This window comes from Dermacentor andersoni, chromosome 3 (genome assembly GCF_023375885.2).
Source record: "Dermacentor andersoni chromosome 3, qqDerAnde1_hic_scaffold, whole genome shotgun sequence".
NCBI lineage: Eukaryota > Metazoa > Arthropoda > Arachnida > Ixodida > Ixodidae > Dermacentor > Dermacentor andersoni.
In genome coordinates this window covers 230,444,681-230,457,248 of record NC_092816.1, presented here as the reverse complement: position 1 = coordinate 230,457,248, position 12,568 = coordinate 230,444,681, and the positions used below count along the sequence as shown (strand labels likewise).

At 47.1% G+C, this 12,568-nt stretch overlaps 1 protein-coding gene across 1 annotated transcript in view; it reads left to right on the top strand.

Moving 5' to 3' along the window:
- Positions 1 to 10,940, top strand: part of Git (ARF GTPase-activating protein GIT1) — a 306,764-nt gene extending 295,824 nt beyond the window's left edge. Inside the window, exons 15-17 of the mRNA XM_050183502.3 lie at positions 7,372 to 7,430; positions 9,357 to 9,486; positions 10,637 to 10,940. Of these exons, the coding sequence (XP_050039459.2) occupies positions 7,372 to 7,430; positions 9,357 to 9,486; positions 10,637 to 10,852 (405 nt within the window). The 3' untranslated portion in view covers positions 10,853 to 10,940. The remainder of the gene's footprint in view (positions 1 to 7,371; positions 7,431 to 9,356; positions 9,487 to 10,636) is intronic.
- The last annotated feature ends 1,628 nt before the right edge of the window (positions 10,941 to 12,568 follow it).

Genomic DNA, 12,568 nt, shown 5'->3' with positions numbered 1-12,568 from the left:
GCCGATTTCAGGCTGCGTCCATTTTTTACGGCTTCCTCAGTCTTTGTCACATTATAATTTCTCATATCCCTTATTTTCTCCTGGTTGATTAGTTTTGACAGTTCCGCAAGTTCTATCTGATCTCTTGAGTATGACACTTTCATTCTTTGCCATTTCTTTATTACCGTATTTTCGCGATTCTAAGCACCCCCCCTCTATTTTCGCGAAAAAGTTTGGAAAAAAGTTTGCATGCGAATCTAAGCACTTCCCCTATTTGTTAGGAAGAGCGCGTAGCCAAGGCCGCCAAACGCGGTTGCTCACTCTGGAATCATTGCTCGGGCACGCGGTCGATGCTTCTGTTGGACGCGTTTCGCGGCCATCTGACTCCGGAGGTAAAGACAAAGCTTCGGAACATCAATAGCGACGTGGTTGTGATTCCGGATGGCATGACGCCAGTGCTGCAACCCTTCGACGTTTCATTCAACAAGCCCTTCAAAGCCAATCTCCGACAGGAGTACGAAGAGTGGGTGCGAAACCCTGACCGGAAGAAGACGTCGACGGGAAAGCTGCAGAAAGCGTCCCCATCAACCATCGCAAAGTGGATTTCGGACGCGTGGAAGAGGGTGCAAGTGGACATCGTGGTCAAATCATTTAATAAATGCTCGATCACAAACAACTTCGACGGAACGGAAGACGACCTGCTGTGGAATACCGAGAGCAGCGGTTCGAGCGGTGCGACCAACACGAGTGGCAGTGATAGGGACTGAGCATCCTACACAAGCGGCAGGTTCACTGTCTGCGCCGATTTTTCTTTTGAATGTTTGCAAAATAAAATGTTATTTCTCGCACCCATCTCGTGATGTCGCAGCGAAAAGAAGGAGGGGGGGGTTCATTCTAGATTTTTCGAATCTAAGCACTCCCCCTCACTTTGGTCATCGCGATCGTGAAAAAAAGGGGGTGCTTAGAATCGAGTAAATACGGTAGGTCCTTTGTTACTTTGGAGAGCTTACCTACTGGTTGCCTTGGTGCCTTACCTACCACTCAATTGCTGCTTCTGAAGTCAGCCTAGTTGCGGTTTCATTAATTGCCTCTATCTTATGTTCATCTGTCTGTTCTAAGGCTGCATATCTGTTTGCAAGTGCCAACCTGAATTGTTCTGCTTTTACCCTTACTGCATCTAGGTTGGCCTGTTTCTTCTTGACCAATTTTACTCTTTCTCTCTTCAAATTGAGGTGGATCCTAGCCCTCACTAACCTATCACTGCACCTTACCCTACCTAACACTTCTGCATCCTGCACTATGTTAGGACCAGCAGAGTATGAAATCAATTTCATTTTTTGTTTCACCATTAGGGCCTTTCCAGGTCTACTTTTTGTTCCGTTTCCTGAAGAAGGTGTTCATTATTCGCAGCTTACTCCTTTCTGCGAATTCTACCAACATCTCTCCTCGAGTGTTCCTAGAAGCCACGCCGTAGTTGCCAATTGCTTGTTCACCAGCCTCCTTTTTCCCCATTTTTGCATTGAAGTCGCCCATGACTACAGTATACCGAGTTCACGCTTTTCGCATTCAACATGTTCATAAAACTGTTTTATTCGTCATCGTGACTGGAGGTTGGAGCGTAGGTCCCTGCTACTTTTGTTCTGCACTTCCTATGTGGCTTGATTACAACTACTGCTATCCTCTCATTAATGCTGTAGAATTCATCAGTGTTGCCCGCTATGTCATTATCGATTAGGAATCCTACTCCGAACTGCTTATCTGGTAGTCCTGTATAGCAGAGGACGTGGCCATTTGTCAGCACTGTATAAGCGTCACCAGTTCTTCTAACCTCACTAAGGCCAATGACATCCCAAACAATGCCTGATAGTTCCTCAAAGAGTCCTACTAGGTTAGCTTCACTCGAGAGGGTTCAGGTGTTAAACGTTGTAAGGGTCAGTTTTCATTGGTGGCCTGTCCAGGTGCAGAGATTGTTAGGCTCCCTCTGCTGCGTTACAGGTCTGACCACCGCCTTGGTCAGGTGCTCCGCAGCTGCTGGGGACTGAGGGCCATAGTTTAATTGTAGGAATCATGAGGGAGGGAGCGGCCGAATACTGAGCTTGGGAGGCCAATTCCTGTTTTGATGAGGGAGTATCTTGTTGAATCTTAGTGGGTCTTCCCAATTTGGTTGTACCTGGATTAGTAAAGCTCCACTTGCTCTCGACGTTTTTGCCGGTGTCAGGTGCCACTCCAAGCCTGGAGATGTAGTGTACTGTTGTATTATTACTATTGTAGTGTATTCTCGTGCAGTTTTACTGAACAGAAAAAAACTGAAAATGGGCTGTACTAGGAGAGAAACATGGGCGAGTTGGTGGTGATTCATGATTCGGAAACTAACAGCGCAAAACAGACGAGGACGAAGGGAAAGAAGTACACGACACTGGCGCTGACTCACAACTGAAGATGTATACTGGGGGAAATCACATATATGTTCACCGGCCAAACAGGCCATGTCAACAACTAAGCGATGTGCATGCACATTAGGAGCCATCCTGGTGACTTGTCGAAACACACATGGAAGACATCAGTGCGTCATAACGTGGCTAAAACCATTCCGTCAAAACATAAAAAACATAAACCCAATGGTTGGCCGGTGTATATAAAATGAGGCTTTAAGGGGAACCTGTGCCAATAATACTTACATTATTACCCACAACGCTGCATTTGAAGGGTATTTATTTGGCATGAAAGACAAAACAAGAATGTATAGCAACAGGAAAACTGGGTGAATCGGAATATGTTCACGACGTTCTTATCCATATGTGTCTTTTCTTGCGCTGCTGCATAGCAATCAATTACATCCACCATATTAAATACCCTTGAGGTAACCTAAATCATGTCTATGAAGATAGGTCTAAATTAGAAATTAGGTCAGCATTAGCCAGAAACCAGCCTTGTGTGACAGCCATACGAGGTAACAGGCAGTGAAGTTACCATCGACGCATGCACTTGTAACAATATTCATGCGCCACGAAAGTTTTATTGCTATAACCGATAATTGTTGTAATCTGGTTGCCTGACCAAATCAAGATAGGGGGATGGCAGAGTTGACGCAACAAAACTATAATGGCGGGGAGGCCAGTGCCCCTCCCCACCACCTTCTTCCGCCCGGCTGCTGATTGTGTTCACTCGTTTAACAGTTTCCTGGCCACTTCGATCACATGTAACAAGCCGCGGCTGTCGGCGTTGCAACCATGAACGAGCGAGCATATATATATGTATTGCGAAGATCTCGTATTTGTTATTGCATGCTGGACTGCACGCGTAGATGATCGCATTCCAAAAGCATCGCTGGGCTATGGCTGCTAGCCGCCGTCGCGGCCGACGTGTATCCGTGTGGCAGCACCCCCTGGCAGTTTTCTCCTAAAATGCCACATGCGAGCAGGCACGTTCATCACACTTCCCAATTCTAGCCACTGTAGCAGAACTGCGCTCAATCAGCGGTGTTGCCAGGTCGGACAAGGCACTATAGCTAGAGAAATCGTGGCCTAAATGTAGCCAAACAAAATAAAGAGTAAGAAAATATTGTAGCCAAATATAGCCATCTTTATTTGCAGTTTTACTTGAAGTTTTATTTGTATATACATTTTCGCATTCGACTACGGCGATACCGTTTTGTGCAACCAGTCGTAACAAAACGTCCATGATGCCGTGATGATCGACCCTTGACATCAATAGTGACATCATGCTTGCACACAGAACACTTTTTGGTTGGCCCCGGAAGCTCAAGGTCCGGCGAATCGTTGCAGAGGGCAAACCTATCCACTGTCTCTCGAATGTAAGCATGAACAAAAAATCCCTCAGCCGAGCTGGCTCTCACACAAATTCTACAAAATTCTACTTACCCGAGCTTGCTTTGACTCATATTCACCTAAATTGTACTCGGCTGAGCCTGCTCCTACTCATATTCACCACAATTCTGCTTTTCCAAACTTGTTCCGACTCATATTCCCAAAAATTCCACTTAGCTGAGCTTGCTCTGACTTATGTACACCAAAGTTCTACTCTGCTGAGCTTGCTCTGATGCCTATTCAAATAATTCTACTCACCGGAGCTTGCTCTCACATCTCACACATATTCACCAACCTTCTGCTCAGATGAACTTGCTTCGCCTTTAAGAGCGGAAGGCAATAGCATTCAAATCCCCGACTGCTTCTCACGCTTCCCGGCAACTGCAGCTTATGTAACCGCAATGTTCACCTGCAAACACTGGTGGCTAACACTATGCACAAAGGCGAGCTTCCTGTTTTTTGTTTTCTTTTTTTTTTTTTTCTTCTTCTTCTTCTTTCCCCTGCACGGCGGGCGCCGCCACTGCCGCAGATGTGAACGCCATCCAGATGGCGTTGCGAGGACGCGAGCGCACCATTCCCACTAATGGCGAATTCGGCAACTCATGTCGATGCACACCGGGGTGCCCCAATGCACCGTTTCATCCAATCATTGTCGCTCGAGGGCAGCCCAGAGCGCGCCGGTGCAATTTGCCAAATTCGCCATAACACAGACCTCAAACAAGGGTTTGTGTTTGAGTTTCCGCGCAACACAAATATGTTTTCTCATATATTCAAATTACAATCCGACGCTATCGTGCATGTAGGTTATGTGTAAGTCGAACTTAACGAATTTTCTGACGCATTTTACTTTTAGAAATTAAATTAGTTCAGTAACGCCTATGTGCCAGCAGAAGGCCTGCGTGGTTAGGAATCATTTTTCTCAAGTGCACAGCAACGCCGACACTCAGTGCCGACAACGGATTTTCTGCAACACTTTCGCGTTAAAATTCATCTCGCAGGTAAAGGGAAATGACAGTAACGCTTACAGTGAGAAACATGGAGCAAGTCCAAAGTGGTACCTGGCGCGATAGAAATGATGCTCATGAACAAACCGGAGCGTGTCCTCTGTCCGTGCTTCCCTTCTTTCGTGCCGCTGCCATGATTGCCCAACCCTATTTTATTTCTCTCCCTTTCTGAGCACAGCCATGTTAGTACAGTGCACTGTGAAACACCCTCTACATACAGGCTCATTCCAATGCCCGGTGATCGGTTGTCTGATGACTGAAACTGATAACACGAAGATCAGACAATGTTTCTGGCGCAGATGTTAGCACGGTGAAGCGCGGTGTAACTTTAAGTGTACACTCTTAGGTAAAGTTACACCCTTTGGAGGGCCCCTTCTGCCATACAACAATAATCGTTATCTGCCTTGATGCCTTTCTTTTCTTGAAAACGCCACGCCCGCTACTTTCCTGTCGGGAATGCTATCATGCTGATAACGCGCATGTCGTTCCTTACTGGAAAGTACCGGGCGCGCAGCGTTAAAGAAAGGAAATGCATCAAGGCAGATGACGATTATTGTTGTGTGGCAGAAAGGGCACTCAAAGGGTGTAACTTTGCCTAAGAGTGTATCAAAGGTCAAAGCCATCAGCTCAGATAACAGTGTACTAAGGGAGTGGGGGCATTCCGTGCACGCACACACACAGCCACGCTGCCGGCTCAGCCATCTAAAGCATGGCCTTCGAGATTTGCTTCTACTCGAAGAGAGCCACCTCTGAAGCATGGGTTAGGGCGCCATGTATAGCCCAAACAAAGCCAAGTTACAGATTTTCAGTAGCCCAAATATAGCCACATAGCCAACTCGCCCAAGCCAACGCCAAACATTTTTTTTGTAGCCCAATTTGGCTACATATAGCCAAACCTGCAACTCTATGAATAAGGAGCCAGTCAGCAACATGCGAGCAATCTGCTTGCGGCACAGTTGGCGCGGTCCATTTGTGTTTCAGGGGGTGGGGCAGCTTAGAGCTATGGGCGCAGCCCATTTGTGTTTGGAGGGGTGGAAGGGCGAGAGGAGAGAGCCACGTAGAGATGGCTGGAAAATGAGCATGCGGCGGCTGTTGGAGGAGCAGCCCATCCTGCAGTAGGTCGAATTTCTCGTTTTCTTTTTTTCTTTTCAAGGATTTCGCATTTCACCACCTTTCGGCTCGGACACCCACCAGTAAGACTTCGTTGTTATAACCGATCATGCGGCATCGAGGCATTGTAGTAAGCGGGTTATTTCATCATGGAAAACGTACAAAAGTCGAAGGTGCAGCAGCATGTCATTGTTATAACCGATATATTAGTAAAACCGATATAGTTATAAGCTGGTTCGACTGTAGTTGTTACATTTCATCAAAATGTACAAATAGTGAGGTATAGATGGAAATTAAAGTGGATAACTTGCCACAAGGGTAGGAGACGGAATCTTCTGTGTAGCTCCCAAACACTTACTTGGGTTTAGCCCTGGGAGTGCTATCCCCCCTCACAACCAAGGAGGCAGGCATGGAACATTAATTTAACTGCAGCTGTCACACAGTATGTGAGCCTAAGTGGGCAGCTGGCAAAGTCCATCTGAGGATGGCCGCCACAATTGCTGAATTGGTAAAGTACTGCATGCATAACTCGGAAGATGTGAATTTGGCCTGCTGAATAATTACTGTATTTGTGTGAGGCCCGCGTAAAGCCTGTACATTTTTCCTCAATTTTTACAGGCTGCGGGACTTACACAAGACAGGCTTATGTATAGTCACCGAAGCCTCAGACTGCTATGCAGAATAACACAATTACTACCGGCCATTTGTGCACACTTTCATTTTGTCGTCCTTGTGCTTTCACTCCTCTTGTTGTTTGACAAGTTCGCCTCATTGGTGCTCTTCAAAGCTGGTTGCCTTCCATTGATGTTTAAGATTACTGTCACCTTAATGCTCTTAATGACCGTCTCGAACAAAGTTGTGCACCACACATTCAAAATGCATGGGCACACTTCTTGATGCTCTGTTAATGCACCTGAAAGCATGATGCAGTTAAACCTGCTAAAAGACGTGCGTCAGCACAGCCGATACACTGAAGCGCGCTGGATCTATGCCACATGATTGCAATCGGGTGAGATACGGTCTATATGATGACGATGCCAGAACGGCAGTAACTTGGCCATCTAGCAGTGGCTTACATAAATTAACCGGTACACGTGCGTAGTGGTCCCTTTGATCGCACCGGTGCAATTATGGAATCCATGCAGGTGACGCATAATGAAACATTCTTCCAAATTTTTGTGCTCCAAAATGGGGGTCTACCGTATTTACTCCTTACACAAATAAATATGGTAGACCAATTCTGTCATTCCTGTCAATGTTCAATCAAAGAAAGTCAATTGTATTTAAATAAACATCACGAGGGTTCTAGGTGTCATGCTCAGCACCTCTTTATGTTCAGTAATTGCTGTGAATGTGACCTCAGTTCTCACAAGTAAAGAAAGAGTATAATCGGAATGAAAAGCTATGCCAAGTTTAATCTGATGCCAATGGAAATTATTAAATTTTTACAGTGTCGACACATGGTGGCCAGTCCTTCACATGGTGAACATGAAGGCGATGGAACATTTTGGTGAGTTGTAGCCAACGAGCGAGTTTTTTGCTTTCAGTAGAACATGCTCTGCACTTGTCTGTCTAACCATCAGGTGCACACCAGGTGCCTGAGCACCACAGCGGCAGGTAGACATATCCTCGAAGAGCTGGGTTAACACCCTGCGGGATTCCCGATGGTCAGTACCCTGATCCCTAGATGCATTAGAGACAAGTTTGAAGTGGCCCCTGTGCCCCGAAACGTCCATCCCGTCCACAATGAAGGCAGATGGAAGGCCAGAACAGCAGCAATCCTCAAACATCAAGCAACGAGACATTAGAGCAAGCTTCGTCAACACCGCGGAGTAAAGTGATGGGAAGACCTTTGTCGTCGTCGACTTCAGTGGCAAAATTTCCTATAGAGCCTCCATTCACACTTCAGACCCCGGAGTCGCCGAGCGAGCTGCCATCACCCTAGCCCTGCTAGATGGTCGTGGGTCCGAGATTTATAGTGATTCCAAAACGGCAGGTAGGGCTTTTCAGAAAGGTTGCATCACCAAACAAGCTGCCCGTCTTCTTAGCAGCTCGAGTCCATATGCTCTCACGCATCATTCAATCCACTAGTTTCCTGCTCATGTAGGGTCAGTCGAGGGTGCTCCCCCGAGCCTCAACGAGTCTGCTTGCGAGGCTTCGCGTGACCTCACCGACCACGCTTCCTCTGCAAGGAGTACAGACTCCCCTCCTCCCTATGGCCACAGGGATGCTCCCGCTACTCACAACAAGGTCATTAAATTCTTGTACATGTCTAGAAGGGTCTTTCCACCACTTCACCCCAAGTTGAATAGGGCACAAGCCGTTTCGCTTAGACTTCTACAGACCAGCTCATATCCGTGTCTGTCCGTTCGCCACGAGGCTTACCCCAACGTGTACCATCGTGACGCCGCCTGCCCATCCTGCGGGCAGACCTCCACTCTAGTGCACATGCTCTGGGAGTGCGGGTCGACGTACCCCAAGTTCATCAAGGAGGAGTGGGACTCGCTTCTGCGTAGCCCTGCTCTAGAAAAGCAAATACTGGCTGTCCGGCGTGCCCACGACCGGGCCGATGGGCTAGACCTGCAGGTCCAGACGTAGGACTAGCCGGGTGCACGACGAGTTTGCGTCCTCGCCGGATCTGCAATAAAGTTTCTTCACTCACTCACTCACTTAAGTATCAGGTGCACAGCGTCATTGTGCAGAAATTAGATCTATGGCATACATCTCAAAGCATGTTGTCAACAAGCTTTCAGAAGTATGGAAGGCGGTGATTCAAGACATGGTTTATGACTGTTATCACAGCACAGGCTTCACATTTATGCCGGGACAACAATCTCATATGAAGGTAGCGTGCCCATCGCTCCCCCTTAATGGACCTTGTAATCAAACGGCCTGCGAGGGCAGTTGTTTCCATCCCCACCGAATTAACATTTGAAGGATTTGCTCACACTGACAACGAGCTTGACGTCTGTGTGGGATTAACCAAAAATGAAATCGTTCACCAAGTGAGGGCACAGTTGGATGACTGTTACTTGGTAAATGAAGAGCCAGCACCTGCCGTGCCAACGAGCTCTGAATTCACACAGGAACTGATGCTGTCATCAGTGTACAGCATTGACATAACCCTAGGTGGATTTTAAGCAGATATTATTGCATGCACAGTCACAGAAGGGTTACAAGTAATTCCTAGAATGATGTCTGTGAAATGAAAGGACCATTTTATTTGAGAGAAAGACCGAAGAAATGGGGAGTGGTGATCACCCATTGTATGGAGGGTTACCTTACTCTGGTAGAAGTTAGCAGGCAGATGGAGACTGTTGCTCATATGCTGAGTATATTACATTTGTTCTGCAGTTACCATAGCGATGAACTCTTCTTACTGTGTTCTCCACTTGTTGGTAATCATGTGAGTGAACCCCGTGCCGATTGTATGCAGCTCTCTGCCGACCTACCAGGAAGTGCTGGCCCAGACGGAGAACATCACTCGCTGCATCCACAAGTTGCTGGCATGCGCGCAAGGCGGAAATCGCGATGCCTTTCTGCCCTGCACGCAGAACATTTTGCAGGTAAGAAAGGTTTGGGCACTTCACTCACAGAAAGGCAAGTTGCTATAAAGTAAGTACGTGTGCAGCTTTGGAGATGTCATAGAAAAGCTGGCACTAGCCTTTTTTGACAGGTGACCTTTGTGGTGTCCAAGCCTGACGAGATTTTGACTGAGCAAGATCCAGGCTGATATAATGTAGTGATTACTTTTGCTCACTTCTTTCACGCCTCCCGACCAGCTGATTGGGGCAATAATTTTGGGGGAGAAGAGCTCACACCACTGACAAATTGTGAAAAAGAAAACAATTGTTGCATTATTGTGGCCCTGCTTTCCTTTCAGTTCATTCCATGATGTGATTGTTGTGTTGTGCATGTTTCTATCTGGAGGAAGTTGTGGTGCCTGTGTCTTTTTGTTGCACCTCCTTTGCAGCAAGAACTATAGGAATCGCAGGCCCAGCTGTGCCTCCGTTGTAATATTTGGCACATTTCAAATATTGTTTCGTTTTGTGCCACAAATATGGCTCAGTACAAGTGGGAAAAATAAAGATTTCAGCCTATGGCCTAGCATGCCGTGTGACTGTCCAATGCCATCTCAAGAACAAAACACCAATGGTTATAGCTAATGCAAAATTTACAAGTGAAATGCTGTACATGGAACCACAATGTTGCAACTGATGTAATGTCACAAGTGCTTTGGAACATCTCAGGCAAGCAGACAGAAGAGTTAATTAAACTGCATGTGTTGATTGTGATTAAAGTTTCAGTTGAAGCGACTCCTAACACATTAAAGATCCACCAAGTGTAAATGTTAGTGAGACCCTTAAAACATATTTTAAGGTCTCGTATTTGACAAAGCTGTAAGGAACTTTCGTACTATAGTAGTACTATATTGGAAATTCTTGCAGGTCATTTGGCCACGCCCTCAGCTGACACTGATCTTGGTGTATGTGTACTAAGAAGTAGCACGGATGTGTTAACGTTTTCTCTCGTAGACTCTGTTGTCTGCTTACACAGTGGCTGTAGGCTACAAAGAGAAGTGCATCACTGCTGATGGCAGCGCCATTGTGCTGTCATAAAATTGTGGTGTGGAATGAAAGCGGAACACTCAAGCGGCAACACTGTAACACAAGGCTCGCTGAGCAAGGCACCACCCCTCTGGTTTTGTGTGTGCAGGCAGTGCTGGGCATGGGTTCCCTGTTTGGTGGTGGGCAGCAGCCCCCAGGTGGTGCAGTGAGCGGTGCCCTTGCTCGTCTGGTGGGCAGTGCGCAGCAGCTGGAACGGTGGGCATCCAACGGCCTTGAAGGTGGCCAACTCATCCAGGGGGCCTACGAGGTGGCCAAGGGGGCCAAGGAGCTTGTCCAGGCGTATCCTGCCACACCTCCACCTTGAAGCCCTAGGGGGGGGGGGCCAAACCAAGCCCCCTTCCCCTTGAAACTTCTGCATACTAGAATACCTGGCATTAAACAATGTGCACCAACACCCGCCTCCTGCCCCCTCCCCTGAAAAAAATTCCTAGCTCTGCCACTGCCTTGAAATAGGGCTCATTTAAATCAGCAAACTCGCACAGATCATGGGGACAAGTTGGTCACAAATATTCTAGTGCAATGCCACAAAGCAACCGGTCGTAAATACTAGTCACAAACAGTTGCTTTTTGCAATGAAGCGACCGGTTTGGGTCAATCACTCATTGCACGGTTGTCCAGTTGTGCGACTGCACTAGCACATTTAAAACTTGTTAAAGCAATCAGTAGCGCAGGAACAAGACGTCTGTACGTACGGACGCTTATTTTGCGGGGCAACGGCGGTGCAAGCAGACACGGATGGCACCGATCGCAAGACACTTTGGGGTGGCGACGGGCAAAGGGCAGTTGCAATTGAGAATATTGGTCGTCGTCACTCCTTGGTGAAGCAACCACTGTCAGTTGCGTGAATGAGCTTTTGGGCTCATAGTTTTGGTACAGCTGACATAACCATAGTTAATAAACTAGTCCGACCACAGATTGGCTGGACTATACTCATTTAGACCTGCAACATCAGTTTTGTATTGTTCTGGGTACACAAAAATACCAAGGAAACTTTTCATGTGTATTGATTTGCTAAAACAGCTGAAGCAGCAATGAAATGTGTAGGTGGGCTCTTTGTGTCAATGTTTTGTTTTTATTTAACATCATGCGCTTGCCATGTGTAGCAGGATAGAGCTTCAGCAAATATCACGCTATTCATTGGCTAAATCATACAGAAGTAACAGTTCTGTTGAAAGTGTCCGCAGGGTGTGGGGTTGCTTTCTAAGAAAAAGTGAGTTGGGGATTCGGCACTTATTGCAGCATGGCCGTAGGTTCTTGGACTCGGCTCTCAAAAAAGACAGAGACCTGGAATGGTTCCCACAAAGCCAGCTCTGCTGGCTAGGACTTTGGGCCAGCACCATCCCCCACAAAGCCTACCAGCACTGAACATCACTGTGCACATTGTATTCAAATGTACGAACAGGGCCGGGCAATTATGTTCCTTTAATTAATGATAGTTTATCAGTGCTCGCTTCCATATATTGGGAGTCTGAGCCATAGCAAAACAGCAACCTTAATGTTTCCAAGATTGCCCTTTAAAGGGAATCATTGGTATTGGCACCACGCAATATGCAGGTGGTGCCAGAGTACAGTGCCCAATGCCTCACGCATAACGGAAGACTGCGCGCTTCCTGCACGCTTGCGCTCGCAAGCTTTCACTTCTACATACAGCATACAGCCCATGGCAACGGTGTTATCGCTCTTGCATATTAAAGAGAACATATTTTGACGCATACTATGTATGCACCAAACCCAATTTTAGGGCCCCAGCGCATCATAGACACCATCTTTACATCAACATTTTTGCTGGCAAAAACCGAAAATACATCATGGGCATCACCCCTGGTACTTTGGGCGGTGAATCCCATCATCAAGCCAAGCTACATGAAAAGTCAACATGGCAGTTTGCAACGTATGATGCGGGAACAGTCCCACAGTTGTGACGCAACAGCGAGCTTCCCAGTGCGAGTTATGCCAGGACCGGCCGTGAATGACTTAACAGCCAGGAAAACGCAGTACCAAGGAACGCAACAGCGGGGTT